This window comes from Rousettus aegyptiacus, unplaced genomic scaffold (genome assembly GCF_014176215.1).
Source record: "Rousettus aegyptiacus isolate mRouAeg1 unplaced genomic scaffold, mRouAeg1.p scaffold_m13_p_6, whole genome shotgun sequence".
Classification (NCBI taxonomy): Eukaryota; Metazoa; Chordata; class Mammalia; order Chiroptera; family Pteropodidae; genus Rousettus; species Rousettus aegyptiacus.
The window spans coordinates 61,419,376-61,436,940 of NW_023416309.1; the positions used below are offsets into that span (position 1 = coordinate 61,419,376).

Sequence of the window (17,565 nt, forward strand, 5' to 3'; positions counted from 1 at the left end):
GAGAAGTAAAAGCAAAAATAAATAAATGGGACTACATCAAACTAAAAAGCTTCTGCTCAGCAAAAGAAATTGTCAACAAGGTAATGAGACAACCATCCAAATGGGAAAATATATGTGCAAGCGACACCTTTCATAAGGGCCTAATATCCAAAATATACAAAGAACTCATACAACCCAATAACAACAACAAAAAAACAAATGATCCAACCAAAAAAAGGGCAGAGGAGCTGAACAGACACTTCTCCCTAGAGGACATACAAATGGCCAACAAATATTTGAAAAGATACTCAACATTGCCAGCTGTTAGAGAAATACAAATCAAAAGCACAATGAGATACCATCTCACACCTGTTAGAATAGCTATAATCAACAGGAAAAGTAATAACGAATGTTGGAGAGGATGTGGAGAAAAAGGAACCCTCATTCACTGCTGGTAGGACTGCAAATTGGTATATCCACTATGGAAAACAGTATGGCGGTTCCTCCAAAAACTAAGAATTGACCTACCATATGATCCAGCAATCTCACTACAGGGTATCTACCCCAAAGACTTGAAAACCCATATCCAAAAAGATATTTTCACAACGATGTTCATAGCAGCATTATTCATTGTGGCCAGGACATGGAAGCAACCAAAATTTCCTATGATAGATGATTGGCTAAAGAAGCTGTGGTACAAATATATAAAATGGAATATTACTCGGCCATAAGAAGAGATAAAATACTGCCATTTGCAACAACGTGGATGGACCCTGAAATAATCATACTAAGTAAAATAAGCCAGACAGAAAACTTGAAAATCACATGATATCACAAATGTGGGCTATAAACCTAAAATTAACAAATGAACAGGACAAACAGAGACTCATGGACATGCACAATGGACTACTGGTTACCAAAAGAGATGGGGGAGGGTGAAGAGAGAAAAATAAAAAAATAAAATGTTAAAAAATTTATGTATATATTTTATGAAAAAACAAATAAACTGGCATTAAAAAAAAAGAAATCATATTCATAGATGCCATGAGAAAGGCCATATTCACCCTTGTGTGTCCTCTGGGCTGTAAGACATACTCCAGCCACCAGGCCACTGCCATGGGAACCAGAGTCACGCAGTACCTTGCCTGGCACCTCCCTGACAAAGGCCCAACCCAGAGTGATGCTAATTAAAGCTTTGTCATAGACGCGTGATTCATGTTCCTTCTTCTGAATTCCCTCCTATATCCAAATATGATCTGCATTGACTGAAAGAATTCTGTCATCTCCTCTTCACACTCCTTAAATACAAATTTTGTCAAGTCCAGGGGTTTTCCTCTTCTCTCTTCCTCCTTCTTTTCTCCTTTTCTGTCCATTCGGCTTCTTCTATGGCTGCTCAGGGAACAAAATGTCATTGTCTACCAATAACCATCCCATTATTGAGACTGGAGAGGCTGAGGTCAAGCAGGTAGGATCTCAGAGAATCCCTGCCCTTTCCCACAGAGCGGGCAGCTGACACACTGGCTTCCCATTCAGAGCCCTCAGGGATGGAGGAGAATGCCTTGGGCCTCCCCACCCCCCTCACCTTTGGCTTCCTTCCTCTTGGGCCAATTCCATCAGTTTCCACAGGGGACACCCAGCACTCACACATGGACAGGCAACTCAGACTCCTTCCTGGATGCTGAGCTGAATACAGCCTTGGACAAAAGAGTGTGTAAACTGCGACAAACTTGAGAGCTAGTCCTGACATTTCTACAAGTCCTCTCAAGGTGCCTCAGAGGTGGGGGTGGGAGACTGGGTGCAGATGCCCACCTCAAGTGAAATTGCTCCTCTGGGATCCTCTTGATATATGGTGCATCTGCTTAAGACTGCTGCTGATCAGAGTGCGGGACAGTTGCAGGAGCTCTGGCCTGTAAGGGAGAAGGAGCCCAGTTTCTGAGAGGGAGCATGTGAGGAGCAGCAGGGTGTAGATGTGAGCAAGTGAGAAAACGAAAGGGCTGTGTCAGAGCTTGGGGGTCCTTGAGAGGCAGGGAGGCTGAGCCTCTCTGGGTGGAGAGGTGGAGTGGGGGAGAGGCCATAGCCCAGGCCTTTCCAGGAGTGAGTGGCAGCCTCCACCCCACCCCCACAAGGCTGCCTGGGGATGCTGGGGTATGGAAAAAAACATAGTTCTTTTATTTTTAAATGACGTATAATTAGGCTTTGCAATACTTTTCCTTTGTGTTTAAAAACAAATAAAAATCTATTTCTTTTGCTTGAATTGTCATCCTCCTGGCAGATGCTCAGAGTGGTGCCTCTGGGACCTTACAGCACTGCAGGAGCAGAGATATCTATGTGCTAGACAAGGATAGAGGAAGAGTGCACCCAGTTTCCTGCTGGGCCCAGAGAGCCATGGCCTTGTCCAGCGGCCACAGCTTCTCAGAAACAGATCCAGGACACGTGTCTTGACCCTCCAACAAAAACATCTCCCACTCCCTATGTCACTCTCTGTAAATATTCCCTGTACACAGCAGCTTTCTTGCCACATGCCCCATGTCCCCTGGCCCTGGGGCTCATAACCTAGTGGCCAGAACCTGGCCAGGCCCCAGGAATACCAGTGGTATAGCCACTTTTGTCCCTCCCTGGGGCAGTGTACTTACCCACACATCACAGCATATGCTGCTAGCACAGCAACCATAGTCTCATCTTCCAAACAAAGGAACAAAGGTCCAAAGGGCTTAAGTCACCAGCCCTCAGTCTTATAACTACAAAGCAGGGATGTTGGGGTCTGAACCCTGGTGAATGTGACACCAACCCAAGACCATCTGCACAGGCTAGGGAGGGAGGTGGGGTGGGCAGTGAAGGCCCATGGAAGCTGGTCAGGGCCCCTGCGAGGTGGCGGAGGCCTGGCTAAGAAGGAGATACCTGCTAGAGTATCCAGACTGGGGCCGATAAGCTCAGAGATGCTAGGGGTCAGGCCAGGGTCTGAGGGCCAGTCACGCATGTGTCCCTGAGGGGCCCTGTGCTGGGCAGCCTCAAATTCAGGCCCTCCCTGAAACAACCCAGCAGCCTCACTGACAATGAGTGACATTCAGAGAGGACTCTCCCCCTTCTGGCCATCCTACATGTCCCCATAGCATCCTCCAGGGTATTCTTGTCCTCTTTCCAGGTGCAGCCCAGGAGGCTAAGGACAGCCTAAGGCCACACAGTCAGGCAAGGGAGAGCCAGGGATCCAGCCCAAGTCTCCTGCCTGCAAGCTATTTTTTTCTGCCAAATGTTGAAAATGAAAGGCAAATTCTGAGAACTGGCTCCCCGCTGTGCCCAGTGCTCTAGCACAATGCAGGGAGCTCCTCTGCATGAGCCAGAGAGACAGGCAGAAGGACAATTAGAATTTTTTACACTTCGTGACAAGTGGTAGATACCCAAAGAGACAAGTAGTGGGAAGGAATGGAAATACTGCCATGCATTCTCTCCAAATGGGGGATGGAAACATGAAAGGCAAATGCATGAAATACCATGCCCTAAACATGGAATGTCATGTTCTTCTATCAGAGTACTCATCCACACATCCACATTGTTCATATATCATAGAACCAATGAAACCCTGATAGAGTCCCCAGACAGAAATGTACAGGTGACAGAATGATGTGGACTCGGAGCTGAATAACAATAAACAAATGGTGAACCAAAAAAATTCATTCAATACATTCACTTGATAAAAGTTCCCTAAATCATATTTGAGTTAAAAGCAATCAAAACTCCAATTACAGACACATCAGAAAAAGAACCCCTATAAGAAAACTCCTTATAAAATTCTATATGGCCAAAGCTGTATTCGGAGAAAAAATTCACAGAATTCAATATGTTAAAAAAAAAAAAAAAAAGAACAAGAAAAAATGAAAATGAAATAAATTCTTGATTCAAAAAGCTAAAAAGAGCTTCTAAACAAAACAGATGTACAACAAACTAGAGGAAGGAATAACTAAAAGATAAATTAATGGATTTAAGGAAAAAAAGAGTATAGCTTGCTGATTAAAGTCAAGAGCTGATTTTTCTTTAAAAAAAAAACACAAATTAAAAAGATAAACTTCTGGCAATTCTAATCAACAAAAAGATGGAAGAAAGTAAGGAGGCTGGCAGAGAGGGAAGAGGGAGTGAGGGAGGAGGCTAAGAGGGAGAGAAGAAATGCAAAAATACAGCTCTTAGGAATTAAAAACCCTAAAGACGCTGTAAGAACACTACTAGAAACTATAAACAAATACGGTAGTTTCTGGATACAAAATCAATGTTCAAAAACCCATAGTGTTCCTATACTCTAATAATGAATTGTCAGAAAAAGAAGTGGAAAAAATAATTCCTTTCGCAATTGCAACAAAAAGAGTAAAATACCTAGGAATAAATTTAACAAAACAAGTGAAGGACTTATATAATGAAAACTATAAGACCCTGTTAAAAGAAATCAAAGAAGATACAAAGAAATGAAAAGATATTCCGTCTTTTTGGATTGGAAGAATCAACATAGTTAAAATGACCTTATTACCCAAAGCATTATACAGATTTCATGCAATTCCCATCAAAATCCCATCAGCCTTTTTAAAAAAGAAATAGAACAAAAAATCATCAGTTTTGTATGGAAGCACAAAAGACTCCAAATTGCCAAAGCTATCCTGAGAAAAAAGAACATGGCTAGAGGCATCACTCTGACTGACTTCAAATTATACTACAAAATAACAATAATCAAAATGGCATGATAATGGCAGCAAAACAGAAACACAGACCAATGGAACAGAATTAAGAGTCCAGAAATAAACTCATATTTATATAGGCAAATAATTTGCAACAAAAGAGCCAAAACCTACAGTGGAAAAAGGAAAGCCTCGTCAATAAATGGTGCTCAGAAAACTGGAAAGCCACCTGCAAAAGAATGAAACTAGACTGTTGTCTATCACCACACACTAAAATTAACTCAAAATGGATTAAAGACCTGAGTATAAGACCTGAAACAATAAATTGCATAGAAGGAAACATAGGAACTAAACTCAAGGATCTTGAACTTAAAGTGGATTTTATGAATTTGACCTCAAAGGCAAGAGAAGTAAAAGCAAAAATAAATGAATGGGACTACATCAAACTAAAAAGCTTCTGCTCAGCAAAAGAAATTATCAACAAGGTAAAGAGACAACCATCCAAATGGGAAAATATATTTGCAAGCAACACCTCTGATAAGGGCCTAATATCCAAAATATACAAAGAACTCATACAACTCAATAACAACAAAAAAACGAATGATCCAATCAAAAAATGGGCAGAGGACCTGAACAGACACTTCTCCCATCTCATACCAGTTAGAATAGCTATAATCAACAGGACAAGTAATAACAAATGTCGGAGAGGATGTGGAGAAAGAAGAATCCTCGTACACTGCTGGTGGGACTGCAAATTAGTACAGCCACTATGGAAAATAGTATGGAGATTCCTCAAAAAACTAAGAATTGGTCTACCATATGATCCAGCAATCCCTCTACTGGGTATTTACCCCCAAAGACTTGAAAACTCATATCCAAAAAGATATTTGCACACTAATCTTCATAGCAGCACTATTCACAGTGGTCAGGACATGGAAGCAACCAAAATTTCCTATGATAGATGACTGGCTTAAGAAGCTGTGGTACATATATACAATGGAATATTACTCAGCCATAAGAAGAGATGAAATACTACCATTTGCGACAATGTTGATGGACCCCAAGGTAATCATGCTAAGCAAAATAAGCCAGACAGAAAAAGTTGAAAACCACATTACAGCACTTAAATATGGGATATAAACCTAGAAGCAACAAATGAGCAGGACAAACAGACTCATGGACATAGACAATAGACTAGTGGTTAACGGGGGAGAGGGAGTGGGGAGGTAGATGGGGTAAACTGGTTCAAATATATGGTGCTAGAAATAAATCTAACTATGGGAGGTGAACACACAGTGTAAATGTATATATGCCCTACTGTTGAATTGCATGCCTGAAACGTACTGGATTTCATTAACCAATGTCACCATAACAAAAAATAAGTTTAATAATAATAATAATAATAATAAACAGAATTTCCATCTTAAAGAAAAAAATGAAAAAGAGAATGTAACTACAGATATGGAGAAGAAACTTTAAAAAAGTAGGCTATGTATATCTGTGCTAAAAGATCTGAAAGCATTTTGAACTGAGATATTATCTGGAAAATATAAATAACCAAAAGAGAATAAAAATGTTTAGAACCCAAAAAGACCAATAACCATAGTATAGATTAAGTAAGCTGACAGCCAACTAAACCTCAGCCGTGGCTAAGACAGTTTTTAAAATAAATTATTTTAATCCTTGGAGAATACAATAATTTTACATGATATTTAAACAAGTTCACCTATACAATTCAAACTGAAAATCTTTCCTATTCTTTTAGTGAAGCTAACATAACCATGATTTATAAATGTGACAAATACATCCCCTAATAGAAAAATATGTATAAATTTTTACCTATGAATATAGATGAAAAATACCCTAGGCACCATATCAGTAGAATGAACGTGGCAGCATTTTAAAGCATAATTGGGATTTAGTTCAGGTACATGGGGATCATTTTTCTCAGAAAAGCTAATAAGTCTGCACGTTAATAGATCCAAACAGAGAAAAGGAATTTGATGATTTTGCTGAATATGGGAAAGTCTTCAATGAAATTAACTATCTATTTTTGGCGTACACTCTTGGAAGCTAGTGTAGAAACGGAGTGTACTGCTCATGAAGAAGAATATCTATTTGAAATTTAAGGCCAAATTCAGACTTAACAATAAAACATTAGAGGCCTTGTCATTAAAATGAAAAGCAAGCCAAGACAATACCGCTAGTATTTAATGTTGCCTTGCACCTTTTAGAAATCACAATAAGAAAATAAATAAAAGATGCATTAGAAATGAAGAAACAGAATGTATCTTATGTGCTGGAATATGATTAATTTCTTGGGTTTTCCAGGAAGCCAAACAAAAAATCTATTCAAACTAATAAGAGAGTTCAATTATCAACTACCTAACATACAATTTTTAAAAATTAATAGCTTGCTTATCTACCTCCCCTGGGTACAGGTGTCTCCATCCCCAAAGACATCCCCCCCACTCAGTCCACTGGGAGCAGGTGCCATGAAGCTCACTTCAGTGACAGTGGGAGAGAGGTATGTGTGAGCAGGTCCTTGCGCAGGGGCTGGTCCTGGGGCCTCACGGCTCTGCAGGTCTCCCAGCCATTGGCCAGGGACTTGTCCTCCCAAATGGGTCAGCTATGACACCCATATTAGCCACCAGCCTGAAGCCCCATTTCCTGACCCATGACACCACAACATTCTACCCTCTGGGCTGGATACTGCCAGTTTCCAGCTTCCTCTAGGAACTTGCTATCCCTCCTCTAAAAATGTTGCATGTAGCCCTGGTGCCCCAAGGGAGAGCAAGCTTTGGGGTCAGCCAGTCCCAGAATGAATGTGAGCTCCTTCTGCTCCTGATGCTGCTGCAGGCTTAGACCCCTGGAGCCTCAGCTTCCACTTGTGTCACCGGAGCAGAGACCTTGTGAGAGTTAAACAAGACTTGCAAGCTGTTTCTCAGATCCTCTGACTCACACTAGCAGGCCCCAAGATGAGGAGGAGGCTGCTGCTGGGGCAGCCACACTGACATTTGGGAAATACCGTGGCCTTGGACCCAGTCAGTCAGGCAGGTGTGAATGGGTCATCAAAGGCAGGGTTATTCCGCTGGAAGCTGAGATGCAGGGCAGTGGGCTGTCCAAAAAAAAAAAATACCCACTGATGACTGCAAGGCCACAGGGCCAAACACTTGGGAGCCGCAGGGCTCCAGAAGGGAGAAAAACAAAGGTTCACAGCGGAGGCCCCTGACTGTCATTTATAAGCTCAGCTCAACCGCAGTCTGTCTGCTTCTGGGCTCCCCTTGTCCTGGAACCCACAGAGACCCAGCCAGCTCAGAACCTGGAAACATCCTAATCTGGAATCCAGCTATGATCCCTGACCTCCTCATTGAACTCAGGCAAACTGTGGTCCTTATGGGCCTGTTTCCCTATGTATGAAACACAAAGGCAGAAATAGGCAGTCTCCACAGACTGTTTCCAGCCCACATGTTTGTTCCCTCCTTCTTTCTCTCACTTATTCAGTCAAAAAAAAAAAAAAAACATTCATGAAGACCTGCTGACCTGTGCCTCTTACTAGGAAATAAAAAAAACCCATTGACTTTGATGTCTACCTGGGGAGACAGATGCAATGTAAGCAATTTAGGATTAAGGGTCTTTGCTGAGTGCTGAGAAAGCACAAGGGTAGGATAACTAATTCTGAAGGGAGAAATCAGGGAAGCTTTCCTGACTGAGGTGATTTCTGAGATGGGCTTCCAAGGATGACCAGGAGTGGGTTTAGAGAAGGAAGAGCAGCGCAGTGTAATAGGTCTCCTGGCTGACACCTCAGTCCCAACAGACCCAGCCCTCCCCTGATCACTCACCAGCAGCTCCCATAGAGAATGAATCTCAAGAAGCCCAGAGGTGTGGAGGGTACAAGCAGCTTCATCTTGGGTCCAAGTCAAACCCTACCCATCCCAAAGCCAATGTGTGACTCTCTCTTCCAAGTGGCCTCCCAGACAGCTCAGCCCTTGAAGACTACACCACTGTGGTCCCATATTTGGTGGGTATGCAACCTGCAGATGGTGCTTTCCTCAGTGCTCTTGCACCTCTACTAGCCTGCAAGGCACACAGCAGCCAAGTTGACAACAGATGCAGGGCTCTCTCAACTCACCTGACAGCTGGTAGAGCTCACATGAAGAGCTCCTCTCCCTGCAGCAGGAGGCCCAGCAAGATGAAGGCAATGTACTTGGGTAGGCTGGGCCCAAGGCCAGCAGGTACAGGTGTAGGTAGTGAGGCCAGGAGGCGGCAAGGGGCCCACAGGGCTGAGCAAACTGAGGCTCCGAATTAGCACTCCAGACCAGGCCTCCCCTCAAACTTCAGACTTCTTGCCCCACTGCCAGTTGACATCTCCTCAGAGGTGTCAAATTGTCTCCACCTCCCACCCACCCCCACCTCCTCCTTCATGGAGTGGCCCACCTTTCCAATGGTAGCACCACACCTCTGCCATTAGCAAGGCCTCATGCTTTACCTTCAGAGCATGTTCAAATTGGCCCTTCTCTTTTCTTCCACTGCTACCTTCCTGGTCTGAGCCCCAGGGCCACTGTTCCGACCCTAATGTCCTCTTACCCTCACCTGCTCTGTTCCTGACACCTGGCCTCTAGTCTGACCTGTGGACACAGGAGGCTTCCTCTTCAAAGCCCTGCCTGACCTTTTCCTGGTGTGCCCCTCTGGTTCCACTACCACACATCTCCTCTCTTCCCTCCATCACATCTTCATGCACAGGTCACACATACTGAGGTCTCCCTTGACCACCCTACCCAAAGTACAAACAACACTTCCACACTGGTAGTATTATAGGCATCAAAATATTGGACCTCTGCTTGCCAGGATGAGCAGGATTGTCATTACTTGTCTTAGTGAAGCCCTCCTCTGGTACCCCCATCTATTCTGGGCTGTCAGCTCCACACTAAGGGGGCCTGGAGCAGCGGGACGTACTGCACCTGGATCACACTACCAGGTGCATTCAAAGGGAGGGTTTTAACAAACAGCCATGGAAAGGCAACTCTGCCTCATGTTCAAGACTAATTCTAGGATAAGTTTTCGGCTTCCCCTCCAATAGAGAGGAAGCTGCCCCTCATCCTGGAGCCCACATTCCTTGAAGCCCAACCCTGGAGCTCCACTCTCCTAAAATACACAGGTATCTGTGGGCTTACACAGGCACAATCCTGCCCCCATAAACGCCTCTGCCTCTTTTACACACCCCATATATAAATATGCCTGCATTTTCACACACTCTCACTCTCACCCACACATCACACATACACACCTCCCACGTGCCCTCTTCATCACATACCTCCCCCTCTCCCTGCACCTTCTCCAAGGCAAACAGGTAATCTTGAGCCCTTAAGTCTGGAGAAAGACTCAGGGTCATCTTGCATTTTACAAGCCTAACTGTGCCAGTCCCAGCGCAGTCAGCCTCTTGAGGGCCCTCCTGCTCATGCTACTGTCTCCTGCTTCCTTCCCTGGCCCTGTTCACCCCAGGGGTCCCTACCAGGTGTGCCGGTGTCCTCAGCTATAGCTGATCACTGGCATGTCAGGAAGGGCAGTGGCAGCCTGGGCTGTCCCACCCATCCTGAGCCCTGGGCACTGCCCACTTGGCAGCAGGTGCCCAGGTGGAGACAACGCAGAGGAAATGGTTCTCTCTGAGACAGACCAGAGATTTTCGGGATGGCCGCACACCTTCCCAGGAGATCAGCTCTCCTTTCTCAGCTTGGAAGCACAGAAACCCCCCACACCATGCTCCTGCGGCAATCAAGGGGTTGCACTGGAGCTTACCCACGTCGCTGCCTGCGGGACTCGCTGCCTTGCATGTCACGCACTGTAACCCTACCTGTGGTTCCAGAAACATCCTGACTGGCTGCTCCCCGCTGGGTCCCCGGCACTGCAGGCGTCCCGCGTGCTGCAGCTCCTCTTCTCGCGGGCGAGAGATCCGCCGGCCGCCTGCCCCCCGCCCCGCCCCGACCCCCGCGGGCCCCGCGAGTGGATCTTCCCCGCTCCCTCCTCTCTCGCGCTCTCAGGCAGTCCCCAGCAAGGCAGGGACCCAAGGACAGCGGGTGACCGGGGCGGGGCCAGGGTCGGGAACCGTGAGGCCTGGCCTGGAAAGGGGCGGAGCCTGGGTCGCGGACCGAGCGGAGCCCGGGGGATTGGGATGCGGCGCGACGCAGCTTGGGGCGCCGCAGGAAAGGATCAAGGGTTGTGGGTGGCTAGCTGCGCAACTGGGGTTGGGCGCGAAGAATGCACTGCACCGGCCGTGTTGTCAGTAGGGCAGCCCTGGCAAGGAGTAGGTGCTGAGTGCGCCGGGTGGGCTGTACCACCAGGCAAAGGGGCGCAGTGGATCAGAGCTTAGGGCAGGATGGGAGCAATCGTGTTGGTGAGATCCTGCTGTCGGAGTGTCCCCTATGACCCCATCTCCTCCCTCAAGACTCTCTTCCCTCCCCCCAACCCCACCTCAACATCGCTTCATCGTAGATATCCACTAAAGCTACAGCAGGTGCTTGACCAGCGTTTGACTTGAATGCTGGTCAAGCACCTGCTGTAGCTCTTTAGTGGACATCTACGATGTCCACTCCACAAGGCTCTGGCCTCCAGCGTCATACGGAACTCTGTCTTTCCATTTCCTTGAGTGAACACAGGGACACAGCAGCTGCTTTCATGAAAGGGCTACTCTGAGACACAGCTTGGGGCAGGCCTGGCACATGACACAAATGAGGCGTCATTCCATATCCAGGAGCAACAGCGCTCGGAAGGAAAACTGTCAAGCGATGATATGGCTCCTCCTCCACCATGTTCCTGCAGCGGCCCCCAACCCAGCTCTGAGAATTTGGATGGAAGAGACTGACTGAAGAGTGCCCTCTCTGAGAGATCTGGAACGTGAGAACCCAAAGGCTGAGTTGGGAGCAAGAGCTGGGGTGAGATTCTGAGGGAACAGGGACTGTTCTTGCTTCTTGTAATAGAGAGCCTAGAGAGAAGCTGAGACAAACCCAGAACTCATGAGCAAGCCCCAGGGCCAGGAAGGGATAGGGGCCCAGGAGACCCTTTCAGTGTCCAGGTGTATCCTCGGAAGCCTGCCCTTTGCCCAACAGCTTTGTGAGACACCTGGCTCTCCTCCAGTTTGCCATTAACCATGGCCTTGTACAGTTTCTATGCATGGGCAGTGAGGGCACCAGGCAGAAATGGCCAGGTCTGCAGACTGCGGGTACATCAACCCCCTAAGCTGTCACACTATCTTTCTCTCCCTACTGCTTCTGCATCTCATTTCAGGCCAGCAGAAAACTGCAAAGCTCAGTGACCTCTGCAGCTGACTTGTGACACCAGGATCAATCTGGGCACTTGGATTCTGGGCCTGCCTGGCCAACCATACCTCTTCATACAGTTCTAGAACACCAGAAAGAAAGAGTCCTGGGGTCTTGCCCTGAAGAAGCCTGACGGGCACTTACTCTTGCCATCTTCAGCCCAGTCATACAATGCTGCAGGACATCTGGGACCTAAGGTGGCCACAGTATTATCTCAGGGATAGGTAGTTAACACCCCTGTTGCCACCTGCACCCAGAGGAGGCCTTCCCCTCTGCCTCTCTAGATGTCACAGCCAGAGGTGGCTGTGCTAACATGCAGCCCCAAGGCACCTTCCTATATAGTCACAGAGCTGGTTCCTATATGTGCTCACCCACAGAATTCACCAGCATCCTCAATGGCTTCCCCAGGAGGAAGGAGAGCCCCTCTGTCCATTGTCTCTGCCCCTTGTCTCTGCCCCTGGAGCGTTCTCGCAGATGGATGGTGCTGTCTCCTTCACTCACAGTTGTGAGCTCAGCATTCATCTGCATAACTAGACTGCATCTACACCCTTCCTGGTGCCCAAGAATGCAGGGAGATAGATGTGCCAGGGTCGATCCCTGCCAGGGTGTTCCCCTGCTGGAAGCTATGGATAGGGCAGGGAGCAGGGAGCAAGGCTCTGGTAACTCACACAGGAGCCCATTACCTTGCGAGAGTCAGCTTTAAAAAGTGGAGAATGAGCCAGGTGTGATGTGGCCAGTGGACATCTGTTGGGGTTTTCTGGAAAGAGGAGGCTTATAGGAAGAGAATCCCCATTTGTTGGGGGCTGGACACGAAGCTAGGAACAGTATGTCTGTCCCATGGCCATGAGAGGATGCTCTGAGGATGGCAGAACAAAGAACAGGGAAGCCTCATTCCAGGATGTCAGTGATGTCACAAGTGCAGATACCTGGGACAGATGAAAAACTGGGAGAGGAGGCTGGACCTACTGTAACAAAGTTCTAATTAGTGTCCCTTCCACCATTATTGCTTCAACACAGAAGCCAGAGGGGTCCTCTTAAACCTGAGTCAGGTCCTGTCCTTCCTCTGCCCAGAACGCCCAATGGAATAACAACCAGAGTCCTAATGGCCATCCAGGTCCTGTGGACCTGACCCCATATGAGATTTCCCACCTCACTCCCTGCCCAACCCACTTTCTCTGTGCCAGTCCCCACTCCAAGCCCTACTCATCCTCCCTCTGTGGACAGTGCTCTTCCCCAGGTGTCTGTGGACTCTCCCCCTTAGGTCTTTACTGATACATCCCCTACTCAGTGACATATTTACAGTGTTACCCTCCACTCCTGCACTTCCTCTCCCACTGAACTTTTCTCTTCGTGGTTATTACAGTCTGACATATTCTTTCTACTTCCTTATTTGTTAGTCTCCTTTAGGGAGAATCTGAATTCCATGAGGGCAGGACCTTTGTTTTGTTCACTGCTGTGTCCCAGTGACTATGACATGTTTGGCACCTGGGGGCACTCAACACCTATCTATTGAATAAATGTGTATGTGTGCATATGCAGATATAGATATAGTTGTATATATCTAGCACAGGCTTCATATCCAGCATATACAAAGAACTCATAAAAATGAAGTCAGAAGACCCGCTTTTTTAAATGGGCAAAAGACTTAAAGAGGTATATCACCAAAAAAAAAAAAGATATCCAAAAGGATAATAAACATAAGAAAAACCATTCAACTTCATAGTCATCAGGGGAAGGGAAATTAAAACCACAGTGTCACACTGCCATATGCCCACCAGAGTGACTAAAATGAAAAGCCAGAAAATGCCAAGTGCTGTTGAGGATATGACCCAACGGAAACCCCCAGTCACTGGTGGGAGCATGAACTGGTAAAGCTGCATAGTAAGACAGTCCAACAGTGCCTACGAAAACTGAGCATATGTAGGCCCAGAATTCCCCACTGGGTGAAGACCCACCAGAAATGCTTATGCACCCACACCAAACGACACAACCCAGACCATTTAGAGTAGCACTATTCATGATGGCTCCAAATTGGGAATCACCCGGCTGCCTCAATAGCAAGCTGTGGTACATTTGTTCAGTGGAACGTTCACAGCAATGAAGATCGATGGAGACAACCACTGCAAGGACCATCCCACCCCCATCATGTGGAACACAAGAAATAGGCACAGAAAAACATCCTATCAGGTTCCCATGCATGTCCAGCTCCAGGGAAGGCAGGGAAGAGAGGGTTTCAGGTCTAGGTGCTGGTTACCCACATATTCAGCCCATGAAAAATCACTGAGCTTCACGCTTATGACATATACATTTTTCTGTTCGTATATTATATTTCAAAACAATTTATGTTTAAAAAAAATTTGAGAAAAGGGAAAAATAAAAAAAAGAAATCGAGTCCCAGGCAGGGCAGGTAAAGCTGTGTCCCAGGGCTCTTTCAAGTCTGCTGTGGGCTACAACTCAGAGAACCTGACTTACGGGAAGAAGCATTCTGAGGACACTAGGGGCCTTGGCCTCTCTCTACTCATGCCCCAAAGACCAAAGGCCTTTCTGGTGAAGATGCCTGTTCCCTCCTTTACAAAGGTACAGCCTTTAAGGTTTGGATTTTGAAAGATGTCAGGTGGCCTAATGCTGGGTGACTGACCTTGCAGAACAGAGGAAGTGGGAACCCAAGTGCCTCACAGTAGGTATTGATAAGGATGGATCAAAGGCCCTGCAAGGGTAAGCCCTCTGAGGCTTGGGTTCCAGGGCAGAGGAGGCCAGGGGAAGGCTGGGCTGCCAGCAGGCAAGGGCAAATGTCCTTCCATTACCTGTGGGGCCATGCAACATCGTGAGAGGGTGAGAGAAGGAGGCCCAACCCTTCTTCCCCCTTCACCAGCCACTTCATCTCCCAGGGCAACTGTGCAGGCAGAGCCTTGGCTCCAACCCCCTAGTGTGATAGGCTGCACCTCTCTAAATTATTGTTTCCCAGGAATGATGCAGGGTTCATGATGCCCAACTCAAGGTGACCGACAAACAGGAAGCAAAATGAATCAAACATTTGGTGAGCTCTAGAAAGTTCTCAGTTTTTAGTTCCCAAGGCCTGTGCTATCCAGAGAGTCTGTGCCTACACTCAAGGCCACCTGTACTCATTGACGGTCTACTAAGAGAAGTTTGTTAAGAGCACTAACCAGGAACCCACTGGGACACGGTGTGGCCTGTGGGCCAATCAGCACTCTTGGAGTTGTCACTGATCACCCTGTGGCCCTCATACCTCAGCACACCCATGAGCTCTATGGCAGATATGCCCAAAACCAAGGGGAAGGGAGGGGAGTGCCAATTCTCCTCAGCTGCTGACCCTGTCCCTAAAGGACCTGGACCATCTGGGCACAATTTGATGTCCACTGGGGAATGCACACAGGCCTCTGCATTTCCCTAATAGTTTCCCATTAATACTCCCTTTTAAATAATAATATTCTAAGCAAATTTAACACTAACGGTTCTAGGTAGTGCCAGAGCAAAAGTATATGTGGGTGGGGCAGTAGAGCTGGGAATGACAGCTGACCCCACCGATGCCCCCCTCATATCAGAGGTTATTTCTCTGCCTAATTAAATGTCCCCTAATGGGGCAGGCTACTCCATGGGACTCTCCTCACAGTCTCTGCTTGTCCTTCAACTGTGGCCTCCCCTTTGTCCTGATATGATAACAGATTAGGCGACAAGCTGCCCGACCACCCCAGGTGTGTAACAAACCGCATGTGTGTCACTAGGCATGTAATTAACCATAACTAATTGCAGACTGCTTGGGACAATGGCTGCTCACTGCACCCAGATCTTGTTATTGCTCTCCCATTGACAGTCTAGGAGCCCAGGAAGTGAAGAATGGACCTCAGCTAATCACAGGATTGTCAAGTACCTATCCTATGGCTCCCCTTCCCTCAGCCTAGCCCCCTGCATGCCCATCCTGCTCCACTATGCACAAGGACCATACACAGAATAACAGGAGTACTGAGGGTCAAGATGAACTATGTGGGAACCTAAAGGCAGGAGCGGGCAAGGAGATGGACCTGATGGGAGAAAGGCACCTCACCAGCTTGCAGCAGCCCTGGCACAGAGCACCACATCCCACTGAGCTTGCCAGAGAATCTAGCCCACCTGCAGAAACATGTGTGGCAGAGCCTGGTAGGGGGAAGCCCTCCCTCCAGGCCTGATGCAACCAGTTCACAGATGTAGTTGTCTCAGGCAAGATGCTAGGGTCCCAGGGGCCACCTCACCTCTGTGCCTCAGCATCCACCGTGGGAAAACAAGATGTTTACCTGGAAGGGCCTGGACAGCTCTTGGCCATTGAAAGACTCCAACGGGCCAGATGTTCTGATATACCTCTTTCCAGTTGGCCAGGCTCTCACTCCCCCTCTCCTTCCACTCTACAGGTATTCTGGGTCTGTGTCAGGAGGGTACAATTCCCCAGGGGGCCTAGCCAGACCCAGAGGATTCTGGGGCCTGGGGAAGAGCCTAGGGGTCAAGGCTGGGAGGACGCAGAGATCCTGGTGCTCAGGAAGGGGACCTTGTTCCTGCAAAGCGTACCAGGAAGTGCTGGACTGTTAGAAAACAAGCCCTTTGCAAAGGGAGTTGAGAAAGTGTAAGAAGAGTGATCCCTCATGGGGGGAAATGCAGATGGGAAGAGGGTCCTTCATCCAGGTGAGGTCCCTTGGTAGAAAGGGGGCAGGCCTGGTCTGAGCACTCCCAGGTCTTGTCCTCCCAGAGAAGTGAGGGGCAATTCCTAGTAGTGTCCCTCCCTGGGCTTACTTCCCCCAGGTCCTACTGCCCCTTCATACTAATTCCCCCCCCCCAGTTTGGGATAGTAGAGATGGGCAGAACATGGACCAGAGTCCCTGCACGGAGATCACCAGACAAAGGTGAAGTGACCTGCCCAGAGCAGCCTGAAGGAGCCTGTGGGCCGCTTCCCTGGTTCCCACCAGTGGGTGGGTCACCCTGCTGTGACCTAGGACCCTGGGCTAGAGGAGTGGGTGAGCAAGTACCACCAGGGCAGCCTGAGGCCACACTCCAAGCCTTTCCATGGCATTATGCAAAGGCCACACTCAGGTTCCTGCTCACACAGAAATAATATCTCAGAAGCAAGACTCCCCTTTGGGCAACACTCCCTAGCTGGGCCAGCTTCTGGGGTGAGGTTGTTTTGGTTTGGTTTGGTGTGGTTTGGTTTGGTTTGGTTTGGTTTGGTTTGGTTTGGTTTGGTTCGGTTCTGTTTGTCTTTCTGTGACCAACAAGCATTCATCTTCTATGGGCCAAGAAGGAGAGAGAACACTCTCCCAGAGATAGGTGGGAAGAGAAGCCCAGACTTGCCTCCCTGGTAAATGCCAGCAGTGGAAGCCATAGAGGAAACTGGCTGCTTGCCATGGTCAGATCCCCACCAGACTGGGACAAAAAGGCCCACCTGCAGGCTGAACCCCAAAGGTTTCTATTCCTCTGATACTGATATTTGGCCTGGTTCTGTAATCAGCACTGGCCATCTTTATAGAATATTTCTCTTGCCAAGGGGTATGGCTTCCAGGCTTGGAAGACCTGCTTTGGGAAAGCTGACCTTGGAGTGGTCATGTGGAGGTCAGGCTTAGGTGAGACTTACA

The 17,565-nt window shown here is 47.6% G+C and overlaps 1 protein-coding gene across 4 annotated transcripts in view; it reads right to left on the minus strand.

Annotated features, from left to right (window-relative positions):
• RASGEF1A (RasGEF domain family member 1A) overlaps positions 1-17,565 on the minus strand; it is a 91,576-nt gene that overhangs the window by 22,523 nt on the left and 51,488 nt on the right. The window contains exon 1 of one of the 4 annotated variants that reach the window (XM_016158695.2): positions 10,489-10,587. The exons of 1 other annotated variant lie outside the window; for it this stretch is intronic. In XM_016158695.2, coding sequence (XP_016014181.1) covers positions 10,489-10,506 — 18 coding nt within the window. In that variant the 5' untranslated portion in view covers positions 10,507-10,587. Of the gene's footprint in view, positions 1-1,561; positions 3,804-10,488; positions 10,588-17,565 lie in introns of those variants that run through there. 2 more of the 4 variants (XM_016158710.2, XM_036223435.1) reach the window with 2 other exon arrangements.